At 39.6% G+C, this 18248-nt stretch overlaps 1 protein-coding gene across 1 annotated transcript; it reads left to right on the forward strand.

The window, feature by feature from the left end:
• Positions 1 to 10130: 10130 nt before the first annotated feature.
• LOC146991748 (G protein-coupled receptor 83-like) lies at positions 10131 to 11949 on the forward strand. Its single transcript, XM_085789078.1, has 2 exons — positions 10131 to 10583; positions 11781 to 11949. The coding sequence occupies exons 1-2, from the start codon at positions 10131 to 10133 to the stop codon at positions 11913 to 11915; spliced, it is 588 nt and encodes a 195-aa protein (XP_085645204.1). The 3' UTR covers positions 11916 to 11949.
• Positions 11950 to 18248: the final 6299 nt, after the last annotated feature.

Here is an 18248-nt window from a genome sequence, read left to right on the forward strand (position 1 = left end):
TCTTGCTGAATTTCAGTGAAAGGTTGATGCCACTCTATAGTAAATATGAAGCTACATCCAGCAGCTATTTTGGTTTACTTTGGCCAGAAACAATAACAGGGAGAAAATAACTAGGCAAACAAATTGTTGAGTTTACACAGTTTTTGTACTGACTAAGTATGTGAGATGAGATGTGAGAGTGCAGGCTTGCAGTTTCCCCGTTTCCAATCCTCACCACTTAAGTCTCTAAAAAAGACATAACTGTCATTGAAACAGTCAAACTATTTCCTAAAAGGTGGTTGGAAGAAGTTCACTGGATTTGAATCAAAAGCAAAGCAGCACAAAATAAAAATAAAAAGACATTCATTCATTTATTCATCTTCTGTACCGCAACTCATCTCAACTGACTTAGGGCTTGAGGCGGGTTCACCTTGGACAGGTCGCCTGTTAATCACAGGGCTAACATATAGCCTAGACAACCATTCACACCTTCGGGAAATTTAGAGTCACCAATTAACCTGCATGTCGGTCTGTGGGAGGAGGAAGCCGGAGAGAACCTACATGTGGAGAACATGCAAACTCATTCATTCAATGAATGAATGAATGAACTCCACACAGAAAAAAAGGCAGTAAAAGTAAAATCAAGATCAGCTGTTTGATAAATGTTTCAGGTCAATCCACAGACTCCAAAGAGCCTTAAAGGGATAATTAAACTTTTTTTTCTTGTTGTGTGAGCTACAAATGCCCATTAACACTAGATGCAGCAGAAAGGTCTCTGCTCTCCCCCACTGAGAAACACTGGCGCATCACTCTGCACAGTAGGGGAGACTGGGGACAGTTGCAACAAGGGACGGTTGCAACAAGCCTTATTTCTCCAATCAGAAACATGCTAGAGTGATGACACTCACACTGCACATTCACAGTTAGACCCTCTACCCACCAATAATAGAAAAGACATATTCAGCATCTGCTCCTGCTTGAGACAAAGTTGTTTTAAGGGTATGAAAGTAGCTTTTTTCATGAGCTGTATTTTTGTCATACTGTCCTGACCTTTTGTATGAATTAATCCAAACCTACCTAGTTTGAATCACTGTTTTGTTGACTATCAAATGACATGGTTAGCATGTGTCAGTGTCATTGTGTCTAGCTAGTACATGATGTTTTTTCATGACTGACAGGGTGGGGACGGTTGCAACAACTTCCATTTGAATATGGAAGCACTATGCAAATGCAAATGTATAAAATGAAGCATTTTTAGCTTAAAGCAGAAGTAAGTGATATATTTGTGTTAATATAAGTCTTAAATAGTTATATCTTCCGACAGCAATCACTTACATAGAGTGTTTGGACCGAAACACGGGTCTGTCAGTCACTCTGCTCTGCTCTAAGCCGAAGAGAAAACATTTATCGTATCCTACAGTTTTTATCCAATGAGGAGAGAGAACGGCATGCAGGGCTGTGTGTGCAGCCAAGGAACGCCGTGAATGTGGCGACGTAGGGACGAGGACTGTTATGGTGCGTTCAAGGAAACTCGTATTTTTCCGACCGTGAAGTCGTACCAGTTCGATCTGGTACGAGTTCACCGGTCGGAAGTTACGAGTGGCCGTTATAGTGACTTTCACAGGTAAAACAGGTCGGAAAAACACGAGTGGGTTGCCTGGAACGCTACAAAGTCGTAAGTTGTGACTTGAAGCTGTAATTTACGATTTCAAAAGCCTGCCTGGAACGCAGCATTAGCGAAAACGACCGGACCACTTACTTCTGCTTTAAAATAGGCACAATATATCTATTTTTTTCCCTCATGATGAACAGAACAGCCAATTATATTAAACCACGAGAGACTAAGATTTCAAAATAATTCTCCAGATAACTTCCTATAATGGAATATGCAATTTGTAGTTGTATCTTATTCTATGGGACAGACGTAGCCACATATATTTTCCTTTGAAAATTAGTAAATTTATTTGATGTCATACAGTGAATAAATCATCCAAATAGTCTACTTGCCAACAATGAGTACCCGGAAATGTTGAGTACCCCAAAGTTTTATGTTAGAAATAGATAGTATGGGTCCCCAGTATTCAGAAACTGCCGGATGCTAACTTATATATATTGGACAATTAGCATAATTGACATAATTAGCATAAATTAGCATAATTGCATATATGGGCCATATTTCAACAACTGCTATCTGGGCAATATTAGTGTGGTTTTAGGGGTTATTGATGATGCTGAATCCATTTCTGACATTTTCAAAATTCAAAATGGCTGTCTAAACCGGAAGTGACCAGATTTTGAAATACATCAAAATCGGCCCACTGGCGGTTAAAATCTGGTCACTTCCGGTTTAGACAGCCATTTTGAATTTTGAAAATGTCAGAAATGGATTCAGTATCATCAATAACCCCTAAAACCACTCCTATATTGCCCAGATCAGCCAAGTCAATTTTGTTGAAATATTGCCCATATGCAATTATGCTAATTTATGCTAATTATGTCTGTTATGCTAATTGCCCAATAAGTTAGCATCCGGCAGTTTCTGAATACTGGGGACCCATGGGGCCCTATGGGCTGGCAAGTAGACTAAAAAGTAGAGTACATGTTTATAAAAGTTTCTTGTATTGCAAATAGTTCCATTCTTCTTGTCTCACACTGAGCTATTGAGTTTTATTACCACTGTTAACCTCTGCACATTGACTCAAGGCCTATGTTCTACGCAAAACAAAACTTCAACTGTTCTCTGATAAATATTACTAAATAACTAAATAATACTATAGTATTATTGTAAGACAATGCATATTTTAGGAATACTTTGCTTATTGAGACAAAAATCAGAAGTTAATTAGTGAAATTTAATGTATGTTTAATATGTTGCAACTGTCCCTGATCCGTGTTGCAACTGTCCCCACATTTGGGGTCAGTTGCAATGTCTGGATTCTTCCATTCAAATGAATATTGTGATTAATGTGTCATATGTAACCATCTTTAAATGGTATGACTAATTAGCTGACAAATGTATGTTTAATCTATAAAAGTTTGGTGAGCCTAGTCCAAATAGTCTCTGAGTAACTGAGAAAAATGTAAAAAGTGTTGCAACTGTCCCCAGTCTCCCCTACACTGTTGTCAATGAGGGACGATTAATCAACGTATTTTCATCGCCTACGAGAAGTTCCGTCTCAAAGTAATACACACCAGTTCAAGAGTACGATAGAAAGAAAAAAATGACAATGCATCAGCTGGTTGGTAAAAGTTTGTTTATCTAGAACTATCCAACTCACTCCTCTGTACTCCTCCACACTGCTGATCCAAACAGCTGATAGGCGGATCCCAGAGTGATTTTCCAGGGAGGGCAACATGTTATCATAAACTCAATAAGTACGTGTAAATTACAACTGATATGGTAATGCTTAAATATAAAAAAATATTGAATAGTTGCAATGATTAATAAACACGTCCCCATGTGCTCACACTTCCTGTTATCATCATCCGTTACATAAGATCTTGAATCATGAAAACAAATATTTGTGTGAATTGATAAATGAAATAATCTAACACTGTTTTCGTTAACACATTCTAATGAATATTTCACAGGAGATATTGTCCATTTGGCCCAGCACCCCAAGCAAGGGATGTGCGTATATTTTCACAATTAATGAATATTTCACACAAATTAGTAGCCTACTCCTTCACTTGACATGGTTTTAAAAAGATGTGACTCAGATGGTGCTAAGAAATGGCAGTGATGAATCTAAATTCTGTTTGATGGCACCACCTGTGTCTCCTTCCCTCAGAAAAGCATTTCAAAATGGTCAAAGTATTGAATTATCACGATGCCATATTGTAAAGGAGGTGCTGATTGAGACCTCTGAATGAAGGTGAAATGATTCTTTTCTGAGAACAATCTCCACAGGGCGTCCTGCCAGAACAGTTGTGATGATGTCTGATGATGTCATTCAAGGACTCACACACTTATGCCCATACCACTCATTTATTTCTTAGATGCTTGAATATATGCATGGTTTCTGCACAGATAATTAAAAGAAACATAAATGGAAATTAATTATATGCATGATTATTAAACATAAAATGTGGCATAAAACACACAATATATAATAGCAATGAAGAAAATATTGATAAAGTAAAATTATGCAATCATTAAACACAATGCAGTTATTAAACACACATCACTGGAAAACGCTGCCTACGTTGCACGCTGACAAGCGCCCAACAAATGAAGGTCCCTTAAAGGGGACATATTATGGAAATATCACTTATCAATATTAACAGCTTCAATCAATATCACTATTTATAGAGCTTTTTGAACATTTTAGAGAGACAGTGACAGTGTGGTACAACACCAGCCACAAGGGCATTGATTATCACAACTGAATGTCAACTCACCTCGACGTTTCCACCCCCCACCCTCTGGCAGGCCAACCCCACAAAGTCCAAACAAAAGGGAAGAAATAGATGGGGAGAAAATAAGAAAAAAATAATGGGTAGAATAAAGTCGTAAATAAATAATAAATTAACAAATTAATTAAATGAATAAAAAATAATAAATAAATGAATATTAAAAAGTTTTTCAAGTTTCAAATTGTGAAGCACCTCAACAACCCAGCGAGAGTGGATTGGGGAGTTTCCAGTTGAGGAGAATCAACCGGGCCAACAGAGTAGTAAATGCTACGATAGGACAGTTAGCCATGGTCGACACACGCAGAGGAAGTTGTGCGCATAGAACTGAGCGTAATGAAAACGGGGAAGTTTTGTTTTCTAACTGTACCCACACAGGCTCCCTCTTGATCTTCACGCATCCCAAAGAGAAGCTTTTGCACATTTGCTGCCCAATAGTGGTATCTAAATACAGGGAGGGCAAAACTGCCGGGACTGCAGAGTCGATTCTTACTGGTTTGGAAATATCACTTTTTGAAGGCTCTTTAACATATATGTGGGTGTTTGTCTTGCCTTCTGGCCCCCAAAATGCGAGAATTGACAAAAGAAATCTGTAATTTGCAGGCTCCCTAGATTGAAATCCATGTGGTTTTATGAGCTGTTCCCTCAGATGTCTTCCAGTGATGTAACTAGCTTTCGAATTTGCATAACTTGGTCACTGGCAGGCAGTGGATTTTCAGTCTTGATTGAAAAACCAAATAAAACAATAAATATGATAAACAATGTGATGCCAAACTTAACCATCAGGGAGGCCAGTTCTCACAAAATATCAAAGTGAATTATGAATAAACCAGCATTTCACATGAACCGATTAAAACCATGTAAAAACAGTTCTAGAAAAATCTAATTTATCTATTCACAGGAAATCCACACAATTCACCAGCAAACTCCACCACCCTATATCCTCTCTTTTAATGCACCAGGAGCCTGCAGAAAAAATAAAACAGAAATTTGCTCATTAAATTTATTAGTAACTGTGGTTTTTGGCTAGTGTGCCCAAACAAATAATGAAGAATCACCCTCACAGAAACCACACAAATTTGTGGAAGAAGAATTTGTGGAAACATGGTTTTCCACATTTGCTTTGGATGTTTCACATATGGAAAACATGTTACTACTAGTTATAACATTTGTGAACATGTGCTCCACATGTTATAACATGTCACAACACGTCATGGCATAACATGGCATTTTCAAGTTTTACCATAATCTTTTACATATATTAATATATTGTTTATATACTGTATATATGATAAAATGACATATTCCATATTGTAATATAAGTGCAGTAGCCTAATGTCAGTAATGACAAAGGTTAAAGCAGAAGTAAGCGATCCGGTCGTTTTGGCTAATGCTGCGTTCGAGGCAGGCTTTTGAAATCGTAAATTACAGCTTCAAGTCACTACTTACGACTTTGTAGCGTTCCAGGCAACCCACTCGCGTTTTTCCGACCTGTTTTACCGGTGAAAGTCACTATAACGGCCACTCGTAACTTCTGACCCGTGAACTCGTACCAGATCGAACTGGTACGACTTCACACAGGTCGGAAAAACACGAGTTACGAGTTGCCTTGAACGCACCATAACAGTCCTCGTCCCGACGTCAGCACATTCACGGCGTCCCTTGGCTGCACACACAGCCCTGCATGCCGTTCTCTCTCCTCATTGGATAAAAACTGTAGGATACGAAAAAAGTTTTCTCCTCGGCTCAGAGCAGAGCAGAGGGACTGAGAGACCTGTGTTTTGGTCCAAACACTCTATGTAAGTGATTGCTGTCGGAAGATATAACTATTTAAGACTTATATTAACACAAATATATCACTTACTTCTGCTTTAAGTAATAATTGACCAATGTTATCATATGCAATTTTGAAGGAAATACATTATCATATGTCTTTCAAATAAGGCTACATGCTACATGTGGCCTTCAAGTGACAAGCCTAAGACATACCTGCACAATAATCATGCAGCATCTGGATATGCCACACTTGTCAGGTGGACATATTATCTTGGCAAATGGATAATGCTGATGATCACTGATTTGGACAGATTTGTGAATAAATTTAAAAGAACAAAGCCTTTTGTGTTGTTTGAAAAAGTGAAGTCTTAATTATTATTCGCTCTAATGACAAATAATTTGTTAAGTATGAAGAATAGAGGATCATACATTAAAGTAGACAAAAGATGATCAGATGTGTCTCAGTGCAGGAGGAAAGGCCACGATGAGCTCCACACACTTTATAGACTCTGTGTCTTTGTCAGGGCCCTAGTTTTTGCCACTCTAATTGACAAAAAAAAAAAAAAAAAAAGAACTGGCAGGGGCTGAGCTCAAGACAGGAGAGATAATTGTTCTGGTTTCAATTTTCCACTACAGAAGCAATTTGTTAATGACTCCTTAGTTACAAGTATAAATGCTGTCTATTAGAACTGGATCAAGCCTCTGTGGAGCAGGGGGCCCTGACTGCCAATTCATTCACCATTTTCTGTGGGTTAGGGTTGGGGGGTTAGGTTCCAAGTTGCATTATGAGTAATGTAGGAGGTTTGTTTAATCAAGGAAGAGGAACTGAGGGAATAAAAGAGTTGGTAGGCTATTCTTTGTTCTTCAGCATCAATGATCATACATTGTTCACAGTGTAGGTGTGAGATGTTAAATCAGAGGTGTTGTTTAGGCTGGGCTTTGGACCAGCAGGAGACAAAAGATGCGTTCCAATTGTGGTTTAAGTCGCCCTCGTGACTTTCCCTCAGCACCTACCCTCGGGGGAATCCACACCGCTATCATAAGTGTTGTTCCATTTCTCCGAAAAGCTTAAGTGAGGCAGCGAGGCACATGCAAAAAAAAAAAAAAGGTGGTGGTGGTGATTCGGGGGGTGGGTGGGTGGGTCAACTGTGGAAAATGTTCACATTATTTGACAAAAAACTATGCATCACTTTGGACCCCTCTAGCTAGTAGTTATTTTATAGGCTGTACATAATTATCGGATTTGTGCTGCAGTCTGAACAAGGCCTAACAGGAGTAGAGCTTCTGTATTGCACTTTAGTAGTGCATACAGGTGTGACAAACACATCTGCCATTGATAAGATTACCACAAATTACTTGCTGCATGATGAGGCTGGAACCTTGAATTGATAATCCAGCCTTGCTTGACTGTATCTGACATGACGGATGAACATATGTATTGAATTATTCAGACATAATGTAAACAGGATGAAAACCACTTTTACATAACGAATGTATATACGTGCTTGTGGGTGATTTAATTCATATACTGTATTTGCCTAGGGCAACTGTGGGAGTGAGACGAGCTTAACAAGCACAGACTGCAGCAGAAGCCCGTCAATCATTCACGAGTACAACTCAAAGTTCAAAAAGACAATTACAATCACAGAAAGACACAAACAATGTATTTCTGTTGGGGAATCAAATTTGGCTGTGGTCATCAAAACCTACCAATATTTCAACCTCTGACTCAAATGAGATTTAGGTTTCTCCTTGTTTTGTGTTTAAATGCATGCAGATTTCCTCGGGAGAGAGCAGCATCTGACTTTCAAAACAGCCACTCCACCCTGCAGGCAGACAGCACACTTTTCATCCCTTATTCAATAAACATAGAGAGATGAAAAGTTTTACAACTGCAAATCAGTTATAGTGGACAATGGAACTCTGCGTACCTTTCTCTGAAGTTCATTGTTGTCAAAAAGAAAAGAAGAAAGGAAATACGACTTTGCAGTTAACCTAGTTTCAGGTTTATTCATACCTCAAACTTAGAGTCCAAATGGCCATTTGTGCGAAAACTGAAAGGATTTCTTTCAAGAGTTTTGGAGATATAATGTAGGCTACACACTGCCAAAATGTTTTTTTTTTTTCAGGTCATCATGACTGTGTGACCTTTGACCTTAAAGCAGTTCAATCAGGATAGACCATTTACGACAAGAGAGCCAGGTTTGAAGATGAAGATGAAATTACATTTATTGTGAACAAAATAAACTTTGGCGCTTAGACCACGGGGTGTAGACCAGCTGAGTGAACTGATCTGGGGATGAGTTATATCCCCCCCCCGGGCCTAGACACTGGTGGTGGTAGGGAAGCTTGAAGTCGCCTGATGAGGGAACTTCCTCGGTTGAAGATCCAGATTAAGACAGTCTGTATCTTGATGGAGGTGGTGCAGGGGTGGAGGTGGGCTGAGAGTTTGCTGACGGCTGGATGACAGGAGAGAGAGAGAGAACTTTTAAATTTGACACTAATGACTGATTGGTGGAAGAGAAAGAGGATGGCAGACTGTGATTGGTTGAATTATGAGAATAAGCGTGGAGCGAGAGGATAGCGGGAAAACAGGGAAAGGGCTTTGAGGCGTGCTTAAAGAGATAGTCTTCCTGTCTGAACTTTTGCTAAGCTTCATAATCATCATCGATCCGGTCGTTTTGGCTAACTTCTTGTCAGCCGATGGAGTTAGCAGTCCCCGCCCTCGTCCCTACGTCACCACATTCACGCGCATCCCTTGGCTGCACACACAGAGAGGACCGCCCCTTTATGCCGTTCTCTCTCCTCATTGGATAAAGGTTGTAGGATACAAGGAAAGTTTTCTCCTCGGCTTACAGCAGAGCAGAGTGACTGACAGACCCGTGTTTTGGACCAAAGACTCTATATAAGTGATTGCAGTCGGAAGATATAAGTATTTAAGACTTATATTAACACAAACATTCCACTTACTTCTGGCCTTAGCCACAAAACCTAAGTTTCTCCTTGAGTCCGGGTAAAAAGGTGTTTCACAGATATTGCATTCCCAAGAACAAATTTACAAGAATTGACTGTAAGGTCAGTGCAACCTTTGGCCTGTGACCTTTGACCACCAGTTTATTCATGAGTCCTGATTGTTTGTCCCAAATCTGAATTCCGTCATGGTGTTTATGAAATATCACGTCCACAAAACAATATACCCCCAACCCTGTCATGGTGCAGAGGCATACAAACAGAAAACAAAGATTCCTGCCTCATTACTTACTGGACATAGATTTTCCAAGTACCTGAACGCTACTGAGGAGATTAACTCTGCTGTTTTAATGATGGTGGTGGAGAAGGGGAGTTTTCAAGCCAACAGTGCAGAACATGTTCAACAGGGAGACACAGAAATAAAAGCCCGAAGCTCCTCCATATCTGAGCCATGGCCATTTCAAATACAAATGTTTCCACATTGGAGACAAGAGGAAAGCCACCCCCCCACCACTCACTACCCCCCTCTCAACACAAAGCTCCCAGGTGACTAATTTAAATTTCTAATATTCCCTCAATCATTATGTGAGCCATTGTTCCCATAAGATCTGCATTAAGGTTTTTCCTTTAATTTGTCACATATCCCGTATGCGTGTGTGTGTTTGAGGGGGAGAGAGAGAGAGAGAGAGAGAGAGAGAGAGAGAGAGAGAGAGAGAGAGAGAGAGAAAGACTATTTCATGAATTTCTTAATTGCTTTGGGAATAGATATTGCGGTGACACATAGGCTACATTCACGCTCACACACTCTCGCACCCCGTGGATACTCGAGGTTGAGAAACTGCAGCCTTGACTCGCATCACGCAACTTGTTGCTCTGCGCCTCCAGTGCCGTGCAGCCTCCAGTCCGCACACATATACAAACACACACACACATCACTTCTTCACACATAGAAGAGAAGAGGGAAACGACAACAAACGGGGACTAGTAGCAGAATGAGAGCCGTGTGTGTCTGGTTGTCTGTGGTCCTGTGGGTGGACAGCTGTGGGAGCTCAGCTGCAGGTGCGGCAGCAGGACAGAGACTCAATGATTCCTCACTTATTGGAGACGGGATGTTTTCTTACAAGGAGAATTTACTTAATGTTTCGGGACAGGTGGACAACCGCACTTCGGGCTTTTTCCTGCTGGACTTTGACGAGGGGATGCTGGAGGACTGGCGCTCCCTGGCCAGTAAGAAGCGGCGCGGCGGGGAGTCCCAGGGGGGGAGCGTCAAGGCGCTGCTGGTGGCTGCCTACTCTCTCATCATCGTGATCTCCCTGTTCGGCAACACGCTGGTGTGCCATGTGCTGGTGAAAAACAAGCGCAACCAGTCCGCCACCAGCTTGTTTATAATGAACCTCGCAGTGGCCGATATCTTCATCACTGTACTCAACACGCCTTTCACCCTGGTAAGACCCCCCCCCCCCCATCCTCACTCACCCTGGATCATATAGCTACATCCCACATGACCTTTGTTGTTCACATGGAGATGTAGCGCAGCCTTAAAGAGTTCAGCAGACACCTGAATTAAAAGTGTTCAAACTTTTAGCGATTGTTTGTTGGTCAAAATGTTTAGGTTGTATTTAGACATTAGGCGAAAAAGAGAACTCTCTCCCGAAATAGAAAATATATTTATTCAAGGGCTACATATTATATGATGTAGAGAAGACAGTGTTGCGAGTTCTCCTTTTTGCCTTGTTTAACTTCCTCAGACTCAGCACCTACTGCAATGTTGGATGTGCGTGAGCTTTTTTATTTATATATTAACATTTCTGACATCAACATATGAGAGGAGAGGCAACCTCTCTCTACTGCTGTATGCTTGTGTGTGTGTAGAAGGAGAGCGAGAGAGAGAGAGAGAGAGAGAGAGGATGAACTCATAAATATACATATCTCATCATAGGGTTAGTACCCTACCCCTAACTAATAGGGGTACAAGAAAATAAATATTCGTTTTTTTTATGATGCTATGACTTAATCGTCTTTTGTTTGTTTTTTTTTACATGGTGACATTGTTTCTGTGTTGTATGAGCTTCCAACTGATGTTCATATCTTTGTTTAGTTTGAATGAAAAATGGTTTTATGTTGGAGCGACGGTGTATCATATTAATGACACTGTTAATTTCATGTATTGTTTATTTTTATCTTATCCTTCCTGCACTTTTGAGTTTTTATTGATTGAGGCCGAAACTAATGATGTATGATGCAGGATATAATAAGAACTATAGAATTTGTCAAATACAGATGCAGGTGCAACTGTTTTGAGACTGAATGCATAAAAATAGACTAGCAATATATCACCTTACCTACACCTTACGGTATCCCAATGTATGGCAATATATCATATCGTCACCCTCCTTTAGGATATATCATATTGCCAGATTCTTGCCAATACTATTATCTAGGTGCTTTTGTCTTTTGCCTGTATGACTTTGGAAACATCCCCATATTCCCACTGTCACTCAAATATTAATCCAAAGATCATCTGTATTTAATTAAGTGTTTGTGTGGTCATACAGCTATGGATTGATGGGTGAGTTGGTTTGAAATGTTGACAGGTTTGCATGACCTAAACTCCATTTGCATGTGTGGGTCCGATCCCTCAGGTCCGATTTGTGAACAGCACCTGGGTTTTTGGGAGGACAATGTGTCACATCAGCCGATTTGTGCAGTACTGCTCCCTGCACGTCTCCACTCTCACACTGACGGCCATCGCACTGGACCGACGACAGGTTTGTTAGCATTAAGCAGTGATGCTCTTCTGTCCTTGGAGAGGATCATGCAATGTTATTTGTTATAAAAATAAAAAAAAAGTACATGATGTTATGGCATGAAGAGTAGTTTTAGTCCATTTTCCATTTCATGACATTTGTTGCCTTGGTCTAAAGGTAACAACAGTGAATGGCATCAGATGGGCTGCTGATTCTGGTACAGGTTATAATAAATCAATAAATCAGTCTCTCGGTTTACATGGTCATCGAGGGACGCCTGAGGTTGTGTTGCTACTACATTACAATGACATGTTTCTTCTACAATCGTGTGACCTGCGATGAGAAAGAAATCAAAGTGGAGTATTTTAAAACAGACAATACAGTATTACAGGGACACAGTATTTCTCATTCAGCTTCTACAAGAAATGACACAGCCTTTATTTCTGGGAAAAATCACAGCACTAATATATGGTGAGTATTGAACTATTATTGCAATTTCATTTTGTTGCTTAAAAATAATGAAAGGCTAAGCATTTATACCTTTTCATACTTACATTGTACTTTCACAAATGGGCTATTCTCTGTTTCTGTGTTATTAGGCAATAACAAGACATGTTTGATATGTAAAACATATATTTCAGATTTTGTATGTTGTTTTGTTTAATAAACCAACTCCAGAGACAGTTACTGTAGGAGAGAAGTTCATCCTGAACAACTACAACAAGGAAAACAACAGCAATGGTGTATTTTCTGTGTTGCAGGTTTGGCCAATGAGGATTTTACCTGAACCACAGTGAAATATTATACATCTGTAAAACATTACAACAGAGAATGGAAATGACGGTAGGCCAAATTAAAATCTCAGGTCCACCAGAATACATCCACAGCAATGATCTCATTATTAAGTCCTTATTAGTCTAACATTTCAGGCAGTTGCACTCTGAGTTCCCAGATACTCTAACACTTTGCCAGACTTTTGTTGTAAAAAGGTCCTTCTGACCATTAATACCATTTACAGAGAAATATAGTCTTTTTCATTTATTTGTTTATTTGTAACGGGACTCTGCATATTCATGAACATACAACATGTACATTTTAATTTCTTTTATGCTGTGTTTTTATAACATTTTATATGTGCTGTTTTTTTTATACTTTTGCACTATTTTTTATGAGATGTTTCTGTTTGTATTTATTTTACTGTGAGGCGACCTTGAGTGCCATGAAAGGCGCCCTACAAATAAAATGTATTATTATTATTATTAAAGATGCCAGATTTAGCTCTAAAGCTAATTTCCATCCGCAGTCCTGCGGTTCACACTAAAACAACATTTAGACAAGGACAAAACAAAGTACAACATGGTACAAATGGTACCTTGTCTGATATTAAAGACTTCCACAGATATTGAAGGATATGTATTGAAGGAGGTTCATCTCCTATACCCATTTGGTCATAACAGCCTTTCGGCCCAACATAAGCACAACATGTACAGTATGTTCTTGTGATCTTAGTGATTCAGGGATTGATTATCACACTAACCTCATCACATATGTGTGACCCCCCTTTATTTGTACTTTTTCCTTATCTTTTTGGAGAATAACTTTCAATATCTTGTGTTTTTATATATTTTTAACAGAAAAACAAAGACAGTATTGTGTGTATCGACTGGTATTTTAATACTAACTTTTAAAAGTATTCTAATCATGTTGTGCCCTTTACAGATTCATTCATTTATTACAAGTTGCATTTTTGGAATGAAAATCACTGAGAGACCACTGCTTGGACTCAAGAGACTGTTCAGTTATTCATTTTGCAGTACAAAGAGACTAGTCACACTCATTTAAGGCTGAATGAGTCACCACACCATGAGGTTGTAACATGCACAGTAAGGGGTGAGCAAAAAACATCTTGCCGTTTACAAACACATATATGTGTTAATCTATGTCACTTCTTTTGTCACAATTTAGATGATAAACTGGATCGAAAATGCAGACTCGAAGATCAGATATATGGTGGAACAAAGAAACTATTTTATTGAACTCACGGAGGATCAGGAACGTGCAGGAAAAACACAGGTTGACCACAGGACCTGAGCACGGGATGAACTCAGACGATCCAGAACACTGAGGTAAAATACACAAGGGAGAAACAAGAAGACACAGGTGAGACACTTCAAGAGGGCAAGACAAGGCATGGAGCTTCAAAATAAAACAGGACTAAACAGGGAACGAGAGTCACAAACCATGACAGCTTGTGCTTTTCACAATGCTGCATAGTGCATACTAAGACTTTATAATGCCTCAAGAAAGATACAGTGGAAATCAGTCACTGGTCCACGTACAGTTTTGTTCATTACCATCAATTACAACTGACCATGATGTCCTAGACAGATTGATTTTATATTAATATTGGACTGGATAATCTGATTGATGTGGTTAATGACAGGATTGATGATGATCACTGTAGCCTATGACTATTTTAAAAAGCTGGGTGCTGATTCCGGCACCAAGGTTTCTCTCTATAATTACAGTCAGGTCCTAACCTCTTCCTGTAAAGCCCCTTGAAATAATGCATATGAATTATGAATAAAGGTTGAATTGAAACGTTGACAGACATGTTGCTCAGTGTTGGTGATGTTTCTGTTTTTGGTTATGTAGTATGAATGTGGCTCAGTGTTGTATGTTGTTCAGTGACGAGTGTGAAGATGAATTTCCCTTATGGCACAATAAAGGCATTCTATTCTATTCTATTCTATTCTAGACATGTTACATCTTTATCATCTGCTGATCATGATCAAATCTTCAATAATACTTCCCCACAACTGGTGAAATCAGCCAGTGAGTTATTTTAGACACAGAATCGTGTGTTTGATGATAATTATCGTGGCATTTCAAACAAGACATGACTCTGTGCATCACCTGATGTCTCTGAGTAGGCTAACCACCATAGTCCAGTTCCACTGCAATGTTTGTTTGTTAGACTGCAACAGCTGCAAATCCGTAAGATATTCAGACTACAAATGGAAATGTGGATCACAGCACAGTTAAGAGATGGATAAACAACACGCTCCAATGCACAGTTTTTTGTTGAGAAGTTCCGATTGGTAACACTGCCTGCACACAAATGCCACACGCAGCTTCTCTATAAGGTCAATCCAGACACATTGTAATTAATTCCCAAAGAGTGGGTTGTGACCAGCAGATGACCAAAAGATGCATCACCACATGTATTTCTTGTCACATTTACTGTATGTCTGTAGACTGCAGGTTGTAGCACTCACCACTCTAGGTTCTACCATTAGCTGGCAAGTAATATGTTTTTGTTAATTGTTCTAATCACTGCCAGGTCCAGCCAATGTGTGTTATATGCTGCTAACATTTCCAAATGAGAGTTTAAAGCCAAACAACCCCTTGTCACTCCTATAAATTCTGTAATATTCGCCTATCCAAGGCGTACCCAAAGTAAATTGAATGCTGTTCTTGAACTGTTTGGAGAATATGGATGGGCTTGGTCTCTTTTGAAAGGTATCACTCTGAAGTTTTTCCCCAAACTGAAATAATCACTATAAGTGCTACTATCATTGAGTAATCTAAGTGGGAGCACACTGAATTAGAATGTTTTTATTCTCGCCTGAATTTTTTTGTTGCAATCAGATGCCTGAAGATGAGTGTAGCTGAGAATTTTAGCTGGAAAACACAATGGGACTACAGCATGAAGCCTTACCTGGCCCCAGTTCAAATTTGATAACAATCCTGCTAAAAATGAGTATTTTACACATGTTTTTCTAAGTGTATATCTAGGCGTTTTCCTAAAGTTGCCATTGACAAACAATACATGCGCCAAAGTGCAGCTTTTGCAAAGTTACGCATGAAAATGGCGGTGCTGCCTTTTCCCAGGGACCGTGAATGCAGCACATCGTTCGTTTCGTAATTTCATTGGCTATTCAATGCTACAGTTGTCATCGGGATCCGTTTCTATTGGCTGAAGCCATTCAGCGCTGTCGGAGGGGATGTTCCTCATGAGACACAGCCACTCATTCGCTATTGCAGGCGGCAGCCGGGGACAGGGAGCTTGTGATTGGTCGAGTGAGCTGTCAATCGAAAGGTCAGAGGGCAGCGCCATTTTGTAAAGTGAAATAAACATTGTTTTCATGTAAACGCCGGACTTATGAGGAGAAATAAACGGATTTACTGGATATACAATGCGTAATTTCATAAGATGCAGCAGCGGGATGAGGTTATCTACCGGTACAACCGTGTGTTTTGGACTAAATACTTTACTGGATTGGATTTACTGGACTTTTCTGAATGTAACGACACCAAGTTTGTGGGGAAACCCTGTGATCCTGAGCCTGCCCTGACACAAATCGTGAGTTATATCGGCTTTTTACGAACTTTGTTAAGTTAGCATGTTTATAGTCTGATTCGAGTGTTGCTGTGATGATTATATTTAGGAATGGTCGGCATATCTTTAATCACAAGAGTTTTAGCTTTCCAACGATATGTGGCATGACTATTTCAAGTGACTGGTGACATCCTCTATGACCCCTCCCTGATTAAAACCCCCCCGACGGCCCGCCGGCGGGCCGTCGGAATGGCAACAGGTTAAAGACTTTTGGGAACGCTTCACCATGATACAATATGTCAAAAACAAACAAACACTGGATTTGTTTTTCAAAGGAAGACACAGGAGACTCAGTCATTGACTGATGTTCTGATGTTCTCTGCAAAAATGTGACATTAAATGACAAAGCCCAGCTTGTTTCACTTAAAGGGACAACGAGGAGTTTCTATTCGGTTATAAAAAAGTCTCACGTTAATGTGGATGAATCTCCGCTACCCACACTTGTTAATGGGCCCATTTTCGATAAATATATAGTTCTGTCTCTATCGTTATTTTGTTATTATTAGTGGTGGCGGAAATGCTGGTCGAGCCGACCAGCATTTCCTTACTTTCGGTTTCGTGGCGAGTCATGAGAATAACGCAGCTGAATGGCCGTTTATGGTAGGAACTACGACGGTATGTGAACCTCTGACTTTAATTATTGATGAATGAAAACATGAGTCCGTCTTGCGCCGGTCAAAGAATTTTACGGTGCGCGCGGAGGCTCATAAATGTAGTGTGAAAACGCGTCGCTTTTCCAAAACTCCTCATTGTCCCTTTAAGGTTTCATAGACAAATAGAAAACTGCACACCATCACAGAAAAATTAATCTTGCCAATAAAGTCAGCAGACAAATTAAATGCATCCCCTTCAGTAACAATAAGAAAAATATGTAGACAGAGCATAAGTGGTTGAGAAGAGTTCTTTATGCACAATTAACCCTGTAGCAAAAGTTATCACATTATTGGCCTAGTATTAAAAAACCCTTTGAAAATGTAATGCCGATAAAGTACTGTAATAATATATAGTATGACTGCAGTTCTTGGAAATAATTTACTTTTTTGAAGATTCTGTGCAGTTTGCTAATCAAAAAACGTACAGTGGATGACATGGTCGTCATATTTATTCATCCAAGTATTGATGTACTATCTTGCAGAGCTCTCTCTCTCTCTCTCTCTCTCTCTCTCTCTCTCTTTTCATTAGGTTTTCTTGTTTAACTGTGTGCTCTTTCTCCTCTTTAGCCAAATAGATATTCTTGTATAAACAGACAGTTTCTCATGTGAACCATGTACCATGAAATCTGTGTCTCTTTGAGGATGTTGAGGTGTTAAATGTTGAGGTGTCAAATTAATTCACCATATTTCTTCACATTTTTTAATTTTTCATTTAAAGGTAGACTCTGGAGGTTTTTTTTGTTGCAATTTGTTAACAAAACTGCAAAATTTAAACTGGGCTGTTACGTTATTGACCTAAAAAACGTTTAACATTGTAATAACTTGAGCGGATAATGTAATAATATATGTATGACTTCATTTGTTTTTATTTTAAGGTTGACACGGTGTAATGGCCACACACTCACTTCAACGCAGTTGTGAAACATTTGAAGTTCTGCACAGTGTGCCTGTGTCTCATCTACATTGAAAAGCAACATTTTTACCATAATTAAACTGCTTCGGAGTAATTGTGATGGTTTAATAAATGGCTAAACTTGTTACTAGGGACAATGGAGGCTCTCTACCTTCCACGTGCGTGCCACTTATTGTGTCTCTTGGCTGTAAAACAACTTTGCCAGATTGGGCTGCCCCGGTGTCCCAGCTCTTGTCTCTGTGCACCGCGACACTAACCCGTACCAGTAACCCGTAGTCTTTTGTTTATACATCGTAACATCATATATCGTTATGTACCACACTATTGATTGAATTCTTGCCGGATTCGTTGTAAACAAATGCACATGGCAGAGAGGAGGGTTAGCAAAAGTGTGG

This window comes from Trachurus japonicus, chromosome 1, assembly GCF_045865225.1.
Source record: "Trachurus japonicus isolate A0001 chromosome 1, Traja_1.0".
Lineage (NCBI taxonomy): Eukaryota > Metazoa > Chordata > Actinopteri > Carangiformes > Carangidae > Trachurus > Trachurus japonicus.